The sequence below is a fragment of the Thrips palmi genome, unplaced genomic scaffold, assembly GCF_012932325.1.
Source record: "Thrips palmi isolate BJ-2018 unplaced genomic scaffold, TpBJ-2018v1 HiC_scaffold_18, whole genome shotgun sequence".
Taxonomy (NCBI): domain Eukaryota; kingdom Metazoa; phylum Arthropoda; class Insecta; order Thysanoptera; family Thripidae; genus Thrips; species Thrips palmi.
Window position 1 is genome coordinate 3,773,006 of NW_023144627.1, and position 18,500 is coordinate 3,791,505.

Sequence of the window (18,500 nt, forward strand, 5' to 3'; positions counted from 1 at the left end):
ACATTCAAAGGAATGTGGCGTGGCAGTACATGGGTGTCCATTCGCTTGGATGTGACACGAAATATGACGATCGGTACCTGTGTCACATTCGTTTTAATGTGACACTCTCAGACTGTTATTGACTTTTTGTCCTTTGTTAAAGAGTATTTTACACAGCAATAAAAAGTACTATTTCCTCAATATATATGTAGGATTTCGTTCGTTATATTGACATAAAGTCAATTTGCTATTGACAAAGAGTCAAATACGCAATTGACTTAAAAAATAGTCAATAACTGATGACAATTTAGTCTTTATAGTGGACAATATTGTACATGGTTACAAAGGAAATACTACATATTATTGGTGCTTAAAAAACTACGTAAGCAAAGGACTAAATGTCAATAATAGAGAGAGAAAAGACAATACGAGTCTGAGAGTGCAGTTCGCCTGCTGATTGCTTGTCACACCCTAAGTAATTCGACAAAGCGGTGCGGTGTTTGAATGTAAATTTTCACCGTTTGTCACTCTCAAACTAACTTCGCCGTCGCATTCACACTAAATTACTTTGTAGGTTTTTCTGCGCGCTAATGCATGAAATTAAGCATGCACTTCGGAACGCACGAATTTGTGCGTTACGAAGTGCATGTGTAATTTCATGCATTGGCACGCCTACATAGTAATTTAGTGTGATTCAATGGCTGCCAGTAGCACGCTTGCTTAGCCCTGGGAGCTAGGAGGTACTTTGGGGTTGACTCGTCCAATGGCACGCACACACATGAAGCATTTATCTTTGTGGAAGGCTCTAGCATCCAAGCGCCATCGCCCGTAGAACAGCGCTGGGATCGGCATAGACTGCATACTGGTCGACAGGTTATGAAGGCTGTACGAGCCCTGCAAAAGTACGACAATCTGCGCTGAGGAAAGATGGTGTTGCATGCACTCACAGCAAAGACTGTTCCTGGTTTTCCCAGATAGCCCCTCGTAAAGACAGACGCTTTCCAGGGAGATCATGGGAAAAGCAGGAAGCTTTTTTGCCGTGCATACCATGACGCTTTAAACTGTCTCGGGTTCGGCCCCACACCTGAAACGTTTCCTCGTTCTCCCGTATATCCTACGGTGAAGTGAACACACAGGTGATTTCCAGGGAGATCCTGGCAAAACGCAAGGACCGTCTTTGCCGCGTTCACTGCAAGAAAAAGTGTGAATACTACAACAAAAGTACAGGGACTGTAGGAAGTACAACGAGGTCTAGACTGCAGAGCACTCGTCATGCCGATTCCATTGTACATTGTACTTTGTACAACCATTATTGTACTTTGAAAGTACAATCAATACCCGATAAAAATTTTGCGAGGATTTTGTGTACTTCTGTTGTGTTTTTTTCTTGCAGTGTAGGTTGTTTGATCTGTACAACCTAATAGCCTTCAAATATTCTTATGAAGAAAATTTAGAATGTCAGCCCTTTATCACCAAAATTTGCAGGAAAACTATGAAGTAGCGCTTTTTTGAAAAGGTTCTGTTACACGTAACGTGCGAGCGGATAATACACATTGAAATAATTTTTAACATTTAGCATCATCTTACTAGCTAAACATTCAAATTCAACAGACAACCAACGTAAACTTTTGTTCTCGTGCTGCTTTAAAATATTTGGATCGTATAGGATGTTTACTTTCTCGCGCAAACATCGCGGTGACATGTTGATCATCCAGATCGATCCAGATAGTACACGCTGATGCGCCCGCCCGGCCTACAATTTCAGATACAGACCTTTCCCCTGAGTGTAAAATTTTCTGGTATTTTGCATGTACAGAAGTTCACTCTCATTCCAGGAACGTGACATCGCGTTGAAACGAACGTGACAAAATGTCACGTTCGTTTGAGCATTGTCTCACGTCCGTTTAAATGTGAACAAGCTGACTTTTGGCCACTTCACACCCCAAACGAATGTGACACAATACTCAAACGAACGTGACATTTTGTCACATTCTTTTAAACGTAATATGGAACATTTTCACCATAATATGGAGAATCTTTACTGTACAACATTTAGAGTGGGCACAGATTTTTCTGACGTTCTTTCAGTTCTATTCCCTGATTAAAAACCCAAACAGGGCCCATTCTGCTGTGCTGGTTTGTTTTTCTCACCGGTGGTATGGGGCAGTCTGTAACGAGGCCGCTGGGCCCATACAGGTGGCTGCGAACATGGTTCCATACGTCCGGGAGGTAGGTGTTGAACGACGCGCACACCCGTTTGAACTTCATCACCAAGGCATTTTCCTTCCAGCCCCCGCGAGAGCTCCAGGACGCGAGCTCCATGGAGCCCTGCGAAGAAGCAAGAGAACACACTTCTTTCTTTTTGCTTGACATTGCACGGAATTGAATGAATTGTGCGCGACAACACTCAAGGAGCTGCTCAACATTGCGCATTTTCATGAAGAAATGCTTACTACACTCTCAGGCAGTTGTTGACTTTATATCTATGTGCCTTCGCTTTCCTCCTATTCAGACTTGTTTCTGGGCGAGGGAAGAAATGCAGGGAAAATAGCGTTAGCGAGGGCGCAGAGACTCACATTTACGCTGTCGTCGAAAGTGTCACTCGTAGTGAAGTCTCCGCCAAAATATTTCTCGAGGGGGTTGTGGCGATACCTGGTGACACCTACTGTCAACGGAAATGGACGGTCAAGCAACTTGGACGGGCATGGTTCCGCGTGTTCTACGTCGATAACGTACGGTCCCTGCACACACACCAATTATTTTAAGGCTTGGATTTCTTTCACGTTGTGGACACCACCATGACACCACCGACTAGTACTTGGTACACACATGCTTATGCGTAATTCCTCATAGTTTGTTTTCATTTTGTGTCGTCTGCTGAAGGCCTCGTTAAGCCTAGAGCGCTGGTAGCACTTCGAACAAGTTCTATAAACCTTTTCGGTTCTCTATGATAGTTGATTGAAGATCGCTTCAATGTCGCATGTATACAGTTTAGACGTTTCTAAGCTCATTGCAGAATTTTAGAAAGCCACGCCGGAAGCGAAAACGCATGGCAGACATTTTGTTCGTCAGCGACGCTTTGTTTTGATGTTGTGTCGTCTGCTTGGGGCATCTTGAGGTCAAGGGACTTGATGGCGCTTGGAACAGGCCTTAAAAAGCTCCTCATTTCTCTAAAATAGTCAACTGAAAAGTTCTTGAACGTCAGATGCAAACTGTTTAGACGTTTTCAAGCTCTGCCTGACGAATCTTAAAAACGCAAGCCGAAAGCGGAAGCGCATGGCGGACATTTTGGTCGTTAGTATGAGCACCGAAATCGGTCAGAAGTCAAGACGCGGTTCGCCCCTTTAGGGCCTTTAGGACTCCTGGCTTCTCCTCAGAGTCAAACTGAAGATACTATACTTTGTGAACCTCCTTGCGTACCAAGTACACTATTTGGTTTCCCAAATTTACAGTGTGTCCCAAAATATCATGACAGGCCATTTAAGGTTACCGTATAGTAAAAAACATGTGAAATATAATTTTCTAAAATAATTGTAGCATCATGATTGTATTTTGTATTCTAGTTGCTTACTATAAGACGAATTTAAGCCCAAAGGTAAGACACCCAACTCCCTGTAGTTTTTGAGTAATTGATGTTTATGTAACAAATTAAGTCGTTGGCCTATATTCCCCTTGTAAAGAATCAAAAGTTGTCGAGACCTGAATATTTTTTTGAAAGTTCTTTATTGATTTCCCTATTTGTCACTGCACTCTTAAAACCTTACGAAGTAATTTGAGCATACGTATAACAAACTAAAATACTTTGTTATACGAAGAAATAGTTCGTAAATTACAAAGTATTTTCTTTGTAAGCTTACGTATGCTCAAAATACTTTGTTATACAAACTGCTTTTCTTTGTAAGGCCCAAAATAGTTTGTAAGGTTTTCTCAGGGTGAAAGCTCCTGTCTGTTTTGATAAAAACAATTCATCCTTCACGAGTAGTAAAAAAGTAAACTTGATTCAGTAAAAAAGAGTTGACCTGGCTGCTCTACTGCTCCAGCAATAGACACGGTGCTCATTAGTCCAAAATGTTGTGTAAAATAACATGTTATAGTATTTTGGGACACACTGTCTAGATTTGGGGAAACAAGTGGGTTTGGTATGCGGGTATTTGATAAGAACTACTAGGCCGCCTCGCCTACTGTGTGGCACACCAGAACACTGTTCACTCTCAGACTCGTTTGACTTTTTTCTCTCCATTATTCACTTTTTATCCTTTGCTCACGTAGTTTTTAAAGCAGCAATATGTAGTATTTCCTTTGTAACCATGTGCAATACTGTTCACTATAAAGACTAAATTGTCAACTATTTTTGTCAATAGCAAACTGACTTTAAGTCTCAATTTAACGAACAAAATCTTACATAAAAATTCAGGGAATAGTACTTTTTATTGCCGTGTAAAACACTCTTTAACTAAAGATAAAAAGTCAATAACAGTCTGAGAGTGTACACGGTGCACTGGCACGGTGTACTTTTCGACCTTGTCGTCGTCCTCACCGCTAACAGCTGCCCATCGGAGGACCCAAGCAGAACGGCCGCGAGGAGGCTGGGCGGAATCCGCATGATCCACACTGCGGTCAAGGAAGCAAGATACAGTATGGTCATCAAGAGCGGAGTTTCTGACAAGTGTAATTTCTAGGATTGCCCAGTGGGTCAGAAGACCGGTGGAGGCGGCCAATACTCTACACGTGTGTCCAGCTGAGTCGGTAAACAGGACTCGAACTGGGCTTGTGACCCCAGCAATGAATGCATTGGTGGGGTCACACGCTCGGTTCGAGTTCTGATTAGCGGCTCTGGAGCTCAAAACGCGTCATGAATTTTTGCTGCCTCCATCGGTCTTCTAACATTGGGGGCAGGTTTAGGTCTTAAAAAATACGGTGGAACATTCAGTCCCTGCTGCTACACTCCAAATGTCTTACGCAGAAATTTCCCATAATACGAAGGAAATGGCGCAAGCATAATACGAAGGTGGTTTTTCTACGTATTACGAAGGTTTTTCTTTGTATGTTAATGAAAAAGCTAAAAAGATTCGCATAACGAAGGTATATTGCTTCGTATTATGCTTGCGCCGAATTCACTGCAACATACAAATAGCATAGGTCAAATTTCATTGTAAGACGTTTAGATTGTAGTCCTTACGTGTAATTGCCGCACGAGATAACTTTGCGAGACTCTGCAAACTTACGCAGTACACTCTACCTAATCGACATGTACTCGCAAGTACACTCCGACACTTAGATTAGCAGTGGAGTAACTCCACCCCAAGGTGGACCGAAATCTGGGATTGGGTCACGGATTCGGTTCAAACTTTGTGGGTTCAATAGGTACCACTAGGACCTATCAACCCTAAAAGGAAAGTTGGCTAGCTCAAATAGAACCTGAGATATTTGCATTTTTCTAAATTTGACTAATGTAGCGTAAAAATGTCGCTTTCTGATTTTTTCATGGTAAAAGTTGTTCGCTTAGTTCTGGCTTGCATTTCTTCTTTCTAGTCATAAAAAAAGGAGAAAAATGGTGGTAGGCCAAGTTTTGTACGTTGCTTGGTTTGGCCTACTCGAGCAATTTTGTCGAATTCATCGAAACTCTCATACCCAAAATACTCCACCTTGGATTTGACCCTGGTACGTCTCATTTCACTTCTTTTACTCTAATAAACAATTGCTATATAGTCCCTAGCACCAACAATTCCATATAAGCCAGAAAAATCCAAAACACAATTTTTCAATTTTCTACTTATTTTCTACCTATTTTGGGCGCTTTTGTCAAGATTAGGGCTTCTACATGATCTTGGGTGGCAGGAAAGATCCTTCCTGCCCTCAATTTAGATAGTATCAACACAAACAAAGAGACCCAAACTCAAGGTGCACTAAAAATTTATAAGGAAACTGTTTTGAGCAAATTTTGCAAGTTTACGAGGGGTGTGAGGAATTTAAATCGGAGGAAAATGTAATGCTTCAGCCAAAAGTGGATTTGTGGTTCATTAGTAAGCTTTCTCAAGTAGGTTTGGTGCCCTTTTAACCCTGAGAATGTTCCTCCTTGATACAGTGCTCCCTCCTTGTAAGCTGCCTCCCTCCAGCCTGATTTTTTTATTTTCGCTGTGTACCCTCGACCCTCGGCGAGCTCGCCGTCTGACAGGGGTCTGACGAGTGCAGCCATAAACCCGGACGGTCGCCAAAACGTCGGACCATGGTATGGACCGAAAGGTGCCTCCACAATAGGAAGCAGGTAGCACGGCGAGCCCGGCAGAATGCGTGGTCGGCATCGGGCCTCAACGCGATCGCTTTTATTGGCCTCTCGGTGCGCGAGCTCGACCCTCGCCGTCCCTTGCAACACGTGTTCAACTGTTTCTTCTGTTCTCTCCAACCTGGACTTGTCCCCCGAATCCTCAGGTTGGAGGGAGGGAGCACTGTAATCAGTGTTAAAACCCTGTTTTGGTATAGGGTTGTTGGACTTACGATTTCAACGCATTGACAAAGTAATGATCCATTTATTTAGGTTGTTTGCAACGTATAAGTTCAACCGCTTAGTCTCAATGACTGAGACTGGTTTCATTTGGTTTGGAAATTTTTTAGACCAGCCAGATGACTTAAGACTAAGGGGTTCAGCTTACACGTTGCAAACAACCTAAATAAATGGATCATTACTTTGTTAATGCGTTGAAATTGTAAGTCCAACAACCCTATACCAAAACAGGGTTTTAACACTGATTATCAAGGAGGAACATTCTCAGGGTTAAAAGAGCACCAAACCTACTTGAGAAAGCTTACTAATGAACCACAAATCCACTTTTGGCTGAAGCATTACATTTTCCTCCGATTTAAATTCCTCACACCCCTCGTAAACTTGCAAAATTTGCTCAAAACAGTTTCCTTATAAATTTTTAGTGCACCTTGAGTTTGGGTCTCTTTGTTTGTGTTGATACTATCTAAATTGAGGGCAGGAAGGATCTTTCCTGCCACCCAAGATCATGTAGAAGCCCTAATCTTGACAAAAGCGCCCAAAATAGGTAGAAAATAAGTAGAAAATTGAAAAATTGTGTTTTGGATTTTTCTGGCTTATATGGAATTGTTGGTGCTAGGGACTATATAGCAATTGTTTATTAGAGTAAAAGAAGTGAAATGAGACGTACCAGGGTCAAATCCAAGGTGGAGTATTTTGGGTATGAGAGTTTCGATGAATTCGACAAAATTGCTCGAGTAGGCCAAACCAAGCAACGTACAAAACTTGGCCTACCACCATTTTTCTCCTTTTTTTATGACTAGAAAGAAGAAATGCAAGCCAGAACTAAGCGAACAACTTTTACCATGAAAAAATCAGAAAGCGACATTTTTACGCTACATTAGTCAAATTTAGAAAAATGCAAATATCTCAGGTTCTATTTGAGCTAGCCAACTTTCCTTTTAGGGTTGATAGGTCCTAGTGGTACCTATTGAACCCACAAAGTTTGAACCGAATCCGTGACCCAATCCCAGATTTCGGTCCACCTTGGGGTGGAGTTACTCAGTGTGACTCCGATGAGTACAGCACACCTACACTCCCAATCTACCTTCAGGAGGAGAAGTGCGGACACACATACAATACTTTTCAACCCCACCCTAGTAACACTCTAAATGTCTGACAATGAAATTTGACTTATGTCATTCGTATGTTGCAGTGAATCCAGCGCAAGCATAATACGAAGCAATATACCTTTGTAATACGAATCTTTGTAGCGTTATTATTGTAAGACACAAAGAAAAACTTTCGTAATACGAAGAAAAATCACCTTCATTTTATGCTTGCGCCATTTCCTTCGTATTATGGGAAATATCTTTGTAAGTAAAGAGTGAACCGGCTTCGCTGTAGCTCAGCCAACAAAGCAAATTCTCAGCTGTCTACGACACAAATTTATCAATATGCAGAGAAATTTGTTCGTAATGTAAAGAAATTGATCGTTAGTTCCATCACCATATGTTACTTCCTTTGCTGTGCCGTCATAACACCAAGCTTTTTGTTCGTATCGAAGAAAAAGCTCAGTGGGAGTGTAGCATTACATGCAGCTGAAGGTGCGCACTCATCTCAGCACACACTCTTCATTGGGAGTGTATTCGTGAGTAAGGGCTTACGAGAGTGTACTCTGTTTACTTTGCAGAGAAGAAATGTTAGCAGCGAACTCACTGGTGAAACAGTCGTGCGGAGTCAGAGTGAGCGTCAACAAGCTAAATTACTGTGGAATCACTGTGAAAGCACGGTGCGGAGGTTACGGACGCATACACGAAACAGGATGACAGCACAATGAATGAAGATAGGCATCGGCTTATGTGGTCGCTTAGTTAGTCGAGCCTAACGCACTGGTCCGGGCTGTTCTAGAACAAACTTAGCTCGGAAGCAGTAATACGCTAAATTACTACGTATAGTCTTTTAGTAAAACACTATATACATAGTAAGTTAGTGTGTAAAAATGAGAGAACAAGTGGCAGTAGGGGTAGGTCGGGGAAGAAAAGTACAAAACGTGTACTTTGCACTGTACAGCAGTTCCAAATGACGATTCAACTATTCTGCTCTCGTGAACTTATAATCCAGTCCCTTCCTGATGAAATGGATCACTATTCAATGCTTGTAGTTCCTCACATTACGTACAAGATGCCAAAATATATGTGATTTGGGCACTTCTCGAAAAGGGTAAGAAAAGTACACCACCGGGAAAGAAAAGTACAACGAAAAGAATTGCGATGTCGAACCAGAAGACCCCCAATCTTGGCTCTACAGGTTTACCCCTAAAGTGGAGAGTTTTCACTTGCCACTAGTTCAAGTTTCGTCAAAATCGGTCCATTGGTTCTCTTTCTACATGGACTCATTATAAAAGGTCCAAGAAGCCTTTTCTCAGAGATAAGTGGGCACAGCATTTTTGTACTTTTCTTCCCCCTTTCACATTCCTTTGAATGTAAACAAGCTGGTTTTTGGCCAATTCACACCCAAACGAATGTGACACAATGCTCAAACGAACGTGACATGTTGTCTTGTTCGTTTCAACGTGATGTCACGTTCCTGGAATGAGAATGAACACTGGCCCGTCCCGTGAAATTAAACTGTTTGAAAATTTTGAACTAATCCACCCACAGGTTTTCTTCTCTGTTAAAATCCGCGCTCAGTGTAACGTTTCTCCGAGACAAACTAACATACCACAAAACACACAAGACATTTTTTCGTATCTCAGCTGGGTTAAAATTACATGCAAACATTTACGTAACTGATAACTTCACGAATGTTGTTTACAAACTAAACAAAAACGGATATTCGAGTGATCGGCCCAACTGATGGAGATATCAAGAACTACGGGTTAGAAGTACAAATGTCGGCCAAGGCGCACCAAGTCTCTCATACAGTTGTTCCGGTATTTTATGTAGCATTTCTCGTTCCATGATAAGCTTTACACTAAATTACTACATAGTTTTTTTGTGCATAATAAAGCATGCACCTGAAACACACGAATTCATACTCAACAGCACACACACACACACACACACACACAGTCTCGTATTGACTCTTTATCTCTTGCTACAAAGTTCTTTGTGCAAACGTAATATGTACTATTTTCTCTTTAGATATGCACTATTTTGATCATTGTATAATGTATTTAGTCCATTAAACCTGACTTTTTGTCATTTGCAATGTACTTTTCAATTTCTACATGATCTATTGACAATTTTATCCTTTAAATGATCAAAATTGTGCATAGTTAAAGAGAAAATAGTGCATTTTACGTATGCTTAATAAACTTTGTAAGCAAGAGAGAAAAAAATCCATTTAGGTCTGAGAGTGCTCTTTCCGAGGGGGGAATAACTTCCCCTTTTGGTGAACACATGATTGCAAAGAGGCGGGATTTCGTGGGATTTCATGGATTTCGCAGGATTGCGCCGGATTTCAAGGATTGCGTAGATTGCGCCGGATGTCTTTAGATTACAGGCGATTTCAATGATTGTGGTCGGATTTCATAAGATTGCGATGGATTTCACAAGATTGCAATAAGATTGCGATGGATTTCACAAGATTGCACTAGCGCTGAATGCAAGATAATTCTGTTGGAACACGCGAGAAATACCGTTTATTTTCGTGGGTTGTCATTGTGTCTATTTTCTTTTATTTTTTACAGACAGGGGGTCTTTTAAAGTATAGGTGGCAGTGCTTTGGTGTTTGGTGATTTAGTTGCTTACTATGAAAAACTTTGACAGCCAGCCACAGGCTGAACTCCCAACTCCTATTAGTTCCAAAGTTATGAGGGTTTTAGTGTTAATTTAGTCGTTTGTTAAAAATTCTCCTTGCGATGAACCAAAAAGTTTACGGAAGTGTAATTTTTAAAATTAGAGCCCAATAGACGTGCAAACAGACTAGCAAGGTCAGATTTGACTGTATATGCAAAGGGCAGCCGGAATCTTATTTTGAAAAATGTTTTTTTTCCTTATTTTACGAAAATTGAAAAAAATTTGGATTTTTTTTTGAGAAAAATTCCTGTTATATGTTGGAAATTTGGAAATTCGGCTTTGCCTCGCGATAGGCAAATAAATAAACAACTTGTAAAACAAAAATGAAGTCTCGACAACTTTTGATTCTTCGCAATGGGAATTTGGGAGAAAGACCAAATTTGTTACGTAAACTTCAATAACTCAGAAACTTATGGGAGTTGGGTGCCTCAACTTTGGGTTTAAGTCCATCTTATAGTAAGCAACTAGAAACCAAAACACAAACATGATGCCACAATTATTTTGAATAATGATATTTCAGATTTTTTCACTTTACAGTAACCTTAAAATTATTGCGAGACCGCTCCGTTTCTTACGTATTTATTGTTTGCTTTTTTTTTTGACCTAATATCCTGTCCGATGTCCCCGCGCCTGCAAGCGGAAACCGTTTGAGTGGGGCAGGGGCGGCTATTCAGTGAGGTCAGCACGGGCCAACTAATAACGAAGGAAAGGAGCGAGTGAGGAGGAATTATTGGCCGATAGACCCTGTCAGTCGTCAGTGAAGAACATAAGTAATCAAAAATTAGGAACCAGATGCGCGCCACCTAGCGGCCACTGCTACGGACTTCGTCCAGACTTACGCTTGTGACCAATGAGGGTTCAGCTTTTGACAGTGCACAGTAACGGCCGCTAGGTGGCGCGCTACTGGTTCCTGTCTTTTTGATTACTTTTGTCCTTCTCCAGGCGATGACTGAAAGGGTCTATTGCAAGATTACAATGTTTTCGCTAAGATTGCGCAGGATTGCGGAAGATTTTGGAAGGATTTCGCGAGATTGCAGAGGATTTCGCGGGATTGCGGCAGATTGCAGAGGATTTCAAAGATTTCTGATGATTGTATGGATTTCGGAAGATTGCAAGGATTGCGGCCTGATTGCGACTCGGTGAACACATGATTGCGGGAGTCGCGGCCCCCTCGGCTCTTTCGTGCTTACGTTATTTACGAACTAATTCGTGTATTTTAAAAACGCATGTACAATTTTGTGCAAAAAGGTAATGCACATGAAACTTCCAATATTTTCCCGGACGATAGCGGGCGGAACTGATAAGATTATTTCCATGACGGCGTTTCGTTTATCTGACTGGCGTCCTGAAACCGCGAATCGCGGACGATCGAGTTGAGGTAGACCCGCGCGGCTAGTCGGTGCTCGACGGCCTCGCGACATGGAGGACGAAGAGGACTCTCCTGTGAGTCCACCAGGCCCGCGACGGGAGTCATCTCGACGACGCACAGTGGGCCAGAAGACCGGTGGAGGCGGCCAAAATCCCGAACGCCTTTTGAGCTCCAGAGTCGCCACATGGAACTCGAACCGAACGTGTGGCCCGACCAATGGATTTCTCTTTCGGAGAGCAGTCTGGTGGCGTCACACGTTCGGTTCGAGCCCTGACACTGGAGCTCAAAACGCGTCTAAAGTTTTGGTCGCCTCCACCGGTCGTACGTGCGCAAGCCACGTCATCTCGACGACGCCAAAGACGCCCCTGTTACGGACGGTTCTAGGTGGCCACGCTGCCCCCGGAGTTGCTGCAGCATGTCTTCTCGTTCCTGGACATGACGAACCTCTGCGCGGTGGCGGACGTCTGCCGAAAGTGGCGAGATCTTTCGCGGTGCGCGTCGCTCTGGAGGCACCGTCACGTAGATCTCGACTGTGCCGAGGACGGTTTCCTCTTCCTGAAGATCATGAAGAACGCCCCTGAACTGGCCAGCATCACGGTTGAAGAAAATAGTGTACCGGGTTTCTCGGACATTGAACCCTTGGAGCCTGGATCGATGGTTAGGAGAAAGTCCGCAATTTTGTTTACCAGAAAATTGTACTTTCGAAGTACAACAGTTGTTGTACAAAGTTACAATGGAACCGGCATGACGAGTGCCGTGCAGTCCGGTCGTTGTTGTGGTTTGCACGAATCTCGTTGTACTTCATACAGTCTCTGTTGTTCTTTTACTGTACATTTTTTTGGTTGTACTTTCGTTATACTATTCACATAACACATTTTCTTGCAGTGCATTGCCTCCTTCTTTTAGGTGTGCGACACGGTACGCGCGCTCCGTGTCGGTTTGAAGGACGATGAGTCACCCCACTACGACTCCGCGCTGGCCTTGCTGCGTCGCTACTCCCCGACCGTAGAGACACTCGAGTTGGGGGCGTTGGACGCGGAGATACTCCACGCCCTGGCGGCGGCGCGGCGTCTCCGCAAGCTCAAAATCGTCAGCCCTCTTCGCGAGTCGGTCACCGTGTCGGCGCTGAGGGCGGCTGTCCAGACCTGCGGAGCCATCGAGGACCTGGACTTGGAAAGGATGTGCGAGTACGCGGAGCAAGATGGTACACTGAGAACACCTTGCAAACTATTTCAATGCAGTTTGTTAGAACAAAGTATTTTGAGCATACATAAGCTTACAAACAAAATACCACGATGGGTCCTATGAACAAGGATCGATGTCTTTTGCGTCGGTCGAACAAAAGTCGATATCCTTCGGGTCGCTCGAACAAAGACCGATCTCCATTTCGGCCGTTTCTGCATTCACCGCTTTATCTTGTGATTCTCGCAACAGACATCCAACTCAAGTAATAGTTTGCAGGTTTCGAACCTATTAGAGAACGATTATCCAAAGCTCATTTGTGTGGAATCAAAACGTAGAGATTGTTCTGGGACTTCAAAATGAACGTGTTCTACAACACTGCAATGCCAATGGTAAGTTAACTTGCCACAAATTTGGCAAGCCATTTTGAATGCCAAAAATTGGCAAGTTTGGCCCGGAAATACTCCCCAGCTTGCCAAAATGTGGCAAGCTAATGAAGATTGCCAAACAAAGCTTGCCAAATTTTGGCATTCAAAACGGCTTGCCAAATTTGTGGCAAGCAAACTTACCACTGGCTTTGCAGTGAATGTCATCATTCCCTTCGTACTATACAGATGCTTCGTAGAGCTGTTTGAGAAGAGTCGTTAAGACTGACTTTACTCGTCAGATAGCACAGTCGAGCCCAGCGAGGTGGTCCGGGAGTTCGTCGGGGCCACGGGGAGCACACTGCGCAGCCTCAATCTGCCCGCCAGCTTCTGGGGCATCGAGGACGACGTGCTGGACGAGGCAAGGGTCACAGTTTCTGTCACAACACTTCCAGCACGTTATTGAACTTTGTTGAACTTGTCAGTCAGTTATGCACTGTTAAAAAAGTTTGTTAAAAATGACAACAGCACAATTAACAACCGGTGACAACGCTGTTGCTCATGAACAAATTTCCTTGTTTAAAAGCTACGAATTTGTTGCTAATTATTTTATTGACTTGTGCTGTTCTAAAACAATCTTTTGCTGCGTACAAACAGTCCGGATAATCCAACTAGTGACTACTGCGGGTCACCGGGACTCAACTAGGTCTCTGACTCAATCGGCAATCAAAATTGATGCTCTTAAGGCTGTCTACTGGTTTACAAACATCTTGTTGACGAACGACGTAAGCCATCAACAACTTTCGTCAGAAAATTAGCAACATATTTACTGCTATACTACTGTGCTACACTATATATGACAGTGCGAGTAATTTGTGCAATGCGTGCTTTTCGTTTCTCAAGGAACTACCTTTGAATTATTAAACTGTGTACTGACTGTTTTTGTAAACAATTTTACAAAGGAATTAGTCACACTTACTTAAAAATACTACGCATTGTCATTGCTTCAACGAATACGTACATAATGAGGAAAATTCAGAAACGTGCTGAGAGTGAATGTATCTGCTCACGTCACACTTAATCTCTCGGGATATTTTCGTCACCATCTCGAAACAAGTATGTGTACATTACCAAAAGGTGACGCAATCGTAACTCGCTATTGACAAGTCTGTGTTTGAATGCACTAATTGTTTCCAGTTGGTCACACGAATTTATCAGACATTTAGAGTGCTGTAAAATTATCATCTAGTACTAAGAAAGTTCTTGACAGGCTGCGAAGAAGTTCTATGTAGACTACGAATGATTTTGCCTTCGCTTTTCCAACAAATCGTTACAATCTTTCAAACTACAGTGCCTTCCTTATACTGCGAAGTCACCGTTTTCTTTGTAGCTACAAATAACGTTCCTTGTGGGAATATGAATTTGCAGCTGTTTGAGACCTTTTTTCATCTTTTTCTGGTACACCTGCAGGTGGTGAGGAAATGTGTGCTGCTCGAGTCGCTGGGGGCTGAATTCCGCTACGCTAACCGTCTCATCCAGTGCCTGCCGCGCCTGCGCAGTCTGCGGCTGGTGTCGTCGGAGCAGACGGCGACCAGGGAGTACATCGAGGACTTGCAGCAGGTGGTGCGCCTCGGCGTAGGGGACGCCGTACCCTTAGCACGAGTGGAGCACCTGGCCCTGCAATTATACTACGTGGCGTACCAGGTAAATCAAAGGCATATGCCTCTCAGACCTCTCAGACCTATATAGACTATTTTCTCTCTTGCTTATGACGTTTTTTGAGCAAACATAAAATGTACTATTTTCTCTTTAACTATGCACAATTTTGATCGTTGTGAAGATAAAATTGTCAATAGATCATGTAGAAATTGAAAAGTACATAGCAAATGACAAAAAGTCAGGTTTAATGGACTAAATATATCATAAAGTGAACAAAATCGTGCATAGCCAAAGGGAAAATAGTACACATTACGTTTGCACAAAAACCTTTATGGCAAGAGATAAAAAGTCAATAGGAGACTGAGAGTTGTTATAGCAACAAGGGAAAGTGCACTTGAAATGTCTTACTGTGATAGGCTGCACCAAACATATGGTGTAGATTTTCGCCATAATACCAACGAAATTCGTCAATGGTATGTTATGGTATGGTATATTATGGTCAAATGGTATGTTATGAGGTCAGCTGCACCACCATAATATGGAACGTTATCACCATTACATGGAGAATCTTAACTGTAGAACATTTAGAGTGTGGCGAAATCAATCGGCCCGTTCCGTGTGGTTTAAAATCCGCATATTTCGTGTAGTTTTGGGTCAAAATAGATGTTAATTTCGTCATCCATCAACACCCTCAAAAAGATGTCAAGCAATGCAAACTTGGAATAACAAATATGGTACCCACCGGGATTTGAACCCGGGTCCACACTCCTCTGATTTGCTCGGAACAAGCACTGTTGGCTTAGTCCAGTCGCCTCGATTCCAAAAATGCCCCTTCATTAGGGTGGTCCACTTTTTTTAAAAGTTTCAAAAATTGAGGAGCGCCGTCCAGATTCTGCAAGTAGGTGTAAAATCATGAATTTTGATACAAATATGATAAGATTTGGACCATTCTTAGGGGTCCATCAACGCGCCTGAACTTTAAAGAAAAATTGAAAATGTACCGGTTTACTAAAATCGATGCTGTAACAAGAGTCTTTGTCCGATTTTCAATTGCAAAACGGCAATCTTTTCAGAAAAGTGCGCTCTACTGGATGATGTACATAACATGACGATCCGACGCATTGCCTATTTTCCAGGGGCTTATAATCCCGTTTTTAGCCCTTAAATCCAACATGTTCCTGCGTTTCGAAGGTGTTTGAGTCGTCCGATCGGATTTTTTGGGTCGCCATTCGACGCGCCTGATCGAAACCTTTCGAAAAATGTCTCAGGCGTCAAAATCGGTTGGTTTGCCTACTGTACAGGAGCAAAAAACCATTGAAATTCGCTTAAAAATTTATTTTTTGGGATACAAAATATCTTGTTTGGCATCGGGTTGAATTTCTTGCGGTGCCATTTGACGAGCCTGGTCAAAAACTTTCGATTACCGTTTCGGGCGCCCGAATCCGGAGGGTTGCGTATCCTACAGACGAATTTTTCGACATTCGACATTTTTTTGCTTGTAGGGTCGGCAACCCACCGAAATTATACACCCAGGACGGTAATCGAAAGTTTTCGACCAGGCGCGTCAAATGGCACCACAAGAAATCCGACCCGATGCCAAACAAGATATTTTGTATCCCGAAAAAGCAATTTTTAAGGGGAGGTTCTGGTGAAAATCTTGCCATTTTCCAAATGGATCCTACAGTCATAATTTGTTTGGAATATAAAATTTTTCATTGAGGAGACTAAAATTTGACTTTTGAAGGCACATGCCAGGCTGTAAACCCAGTCGAAGAGTCTTTTTGAGCCTATTTTGGCTGTATCTTAAAAAATCTCCTTGCGCATACTATTTTGTCGTAAAAGGTTGACCTTGACATTTTTCACTTCTTCGACTCATTTTCAGAAGATACCGGCATGCAGAGCTCAAAACTTCCATTATATTATTAGTTATTAGCTTTTAAAGCTGAAAAGTCCCTAAAATTTGACTATTTTGTACATTTTTGATCAATTATAGTGAAATGCTTGGTAAGAAAGCTTGCGAATAAAAATGCAATTGACACTTTGAGATGTGCATGCCGGCATTTTTAAAAAATGAATCGAAGAAGTGAAAAATGTCTAAGCCAACCTTTTACGACAAAATAGTATGCGCAAGAAGATTTTTAAAGTTATAGCCTAAATGGGAGAAAAAGGCTCTGTGACTGGGTTCAGGGCATGGAATGTGCCTCCCCAATGAAAATTTTTAATAAATACTTGATAAGACATCAAATTTTTAACAAATTTTCACAGTGGGACCTATTTAGGAGAAAATAGCATTTTCACCAGAACCTCCCCTTAAGCGAATTTCAATGGTTTTTTGCTCCTGTACAGTAGGCAAACCAACCGATTTTGACGCCTGAGACATATTTCGAAAGGTTTCGATCAGGCGCGTCGAATGACGACCCAAAAAATCCGATCGGACGACTCAAACACCTTCGAAACGCAGGAACATGTTGGATTTAAGGGCTAAAAACGAGATTATAAGCCCCTGGAAAGTAGGCAATGCGTCGGATCGTCGTGTTATGTACATCGTCAAGTAGAGCGCACTTTTCTGAAAAGATTGCCGTTTTGCAATTGAAAATCGGACAAGGACTCTCGTTACAGCATCGATTTTAGTAAACCGGTACATTTTCAATTTTTCTTTAAAGTTCAGGCGCGTTGATGGACCCCTAAGAATGGTCCAAATCTTATCATATTTGTATCAAAGTTCATGATTTTACACCTACTTGCAGAATCTGGACGGCGCTCCTCAATTTTTGAAACTTTTAAAAAAAGTGGACCACCCTACCCTTCATGCCCTCCTAGCTGTATCGGTTGCCGAAATCCTTCTTGACCCGTGGACCAATTTGCTGCACCGGGCGGTTCTGAGGATCACCATAGGAGGCTGCATACCAAATTAGGCGAAGATCACACCATCGGAAGTCCGCGAACGGACGGACCGACGAACGGACCAGGGCTGGGACGGGATGGGCCAAAATCTTCGCCCTAATTGGCATCACAGACGCTTCAGGGGCGTTAATAGTTTACGCATTCATAGGGCATCATTAAATGATAATTTTTTACCTTTGATTCACCAGTGGGAGGACGCCGACTACGCCACCGCGCTCATGAGGCTCTGCCCACGACTGCAGTCCCTGGACCTGGATATCGAGGGTTTCGTGTACATCGCCCAGGACGTCCAGGTCACCCTCGGAAGGCTGCGAAACCTGCTGGAGGCCGCCGGCACGGCTAGGACGCGGTTGAACATCTTCAGCGAGCCAAACAAAGCCGTCGAGGAGGCCGTGTTGTCCGTCATGCCCTCCATCGCCGAGCTGACCTTCACCACCAGCAAGCAGTGTTAGTTAAGTGTTATGTTAAATTAAGGATCCCTGTATTCGATCCAAATATGTTTTACCGAAGACTGTGAACTCTCATATCAAAAAATGTGTGGTCTTGAGCAGAGTCATGGACAGATCTTATTGTATAGCGTAAGAGTTGAATGTCCGTAACGCTGCATTTGTTACACGATGATGTGACACAGTGTGTAATACTCACTGCCCCGAGCCGGAGAAGTGTGTAACTGTTTCGCATTGCCCCGACCCGTGGTAACAAGTAAAGAAAGTGGTAGGTAACAAAAGCGATAATGATGATTTGTTCATTTTAATGAGTTT

The 18,500-nt window shown here is 42.8% G+C and overlaps 1 protein-coding gene across 1 annotated transcript; it reads left to right on the top strand.

The window, feature by feature from the left end:
* Positions 1-11,629: 11,629 nt before the first annotated feature.
* On the top strand, positions 11,630-18,473 carry LOC117644955 (F-box/LRR-repeat protein 20-like). The gene is made up of 6 exons (XM_034384782.1): positions 11,630-11,703; positions 12,014-12,286; positions 12,536-12,833; positions 13,479-13,597; positions 14,647-14,880; positions 17,928-18,473. Exons 1-6 carry the CDS (start codon positions 11,680-11,682, stop codon positions 18,189-18,191), a joined length of 1,212 nt encoding a protein of 403 aa, XP_034240673.1. The 5' UTR covers positions 11,630-11,679; the 3' UTR covers positions 18,192-18,473.
* The last annotated feature ends 27 nt before the right edge of the window (positions 18,474-18,500 follow it).

Bases quoted from the DNA above. Each gene is read 5' to 3' on its own strand.
- LOC117644955 (XM_034384782.1), top strand. From the start codon at position 11,680: ATGGAGGACGAAGAGGACTCTCCT. The intron at 11,704-12,013 runs GTGAGTCCACCA...GGACGGTTCTAG, and splicing joins AGGACGAAGAGGACTCTCCT to GTGGCCACGCTGCCCCCGGA. The intron at 13,598-14,646 runs GCAAGGGTCACA...GTACACCTGCAG, and splicing joins AGGACGACGTGCTGGACGAG to GTGGTGAGGAAATGTGTGCT.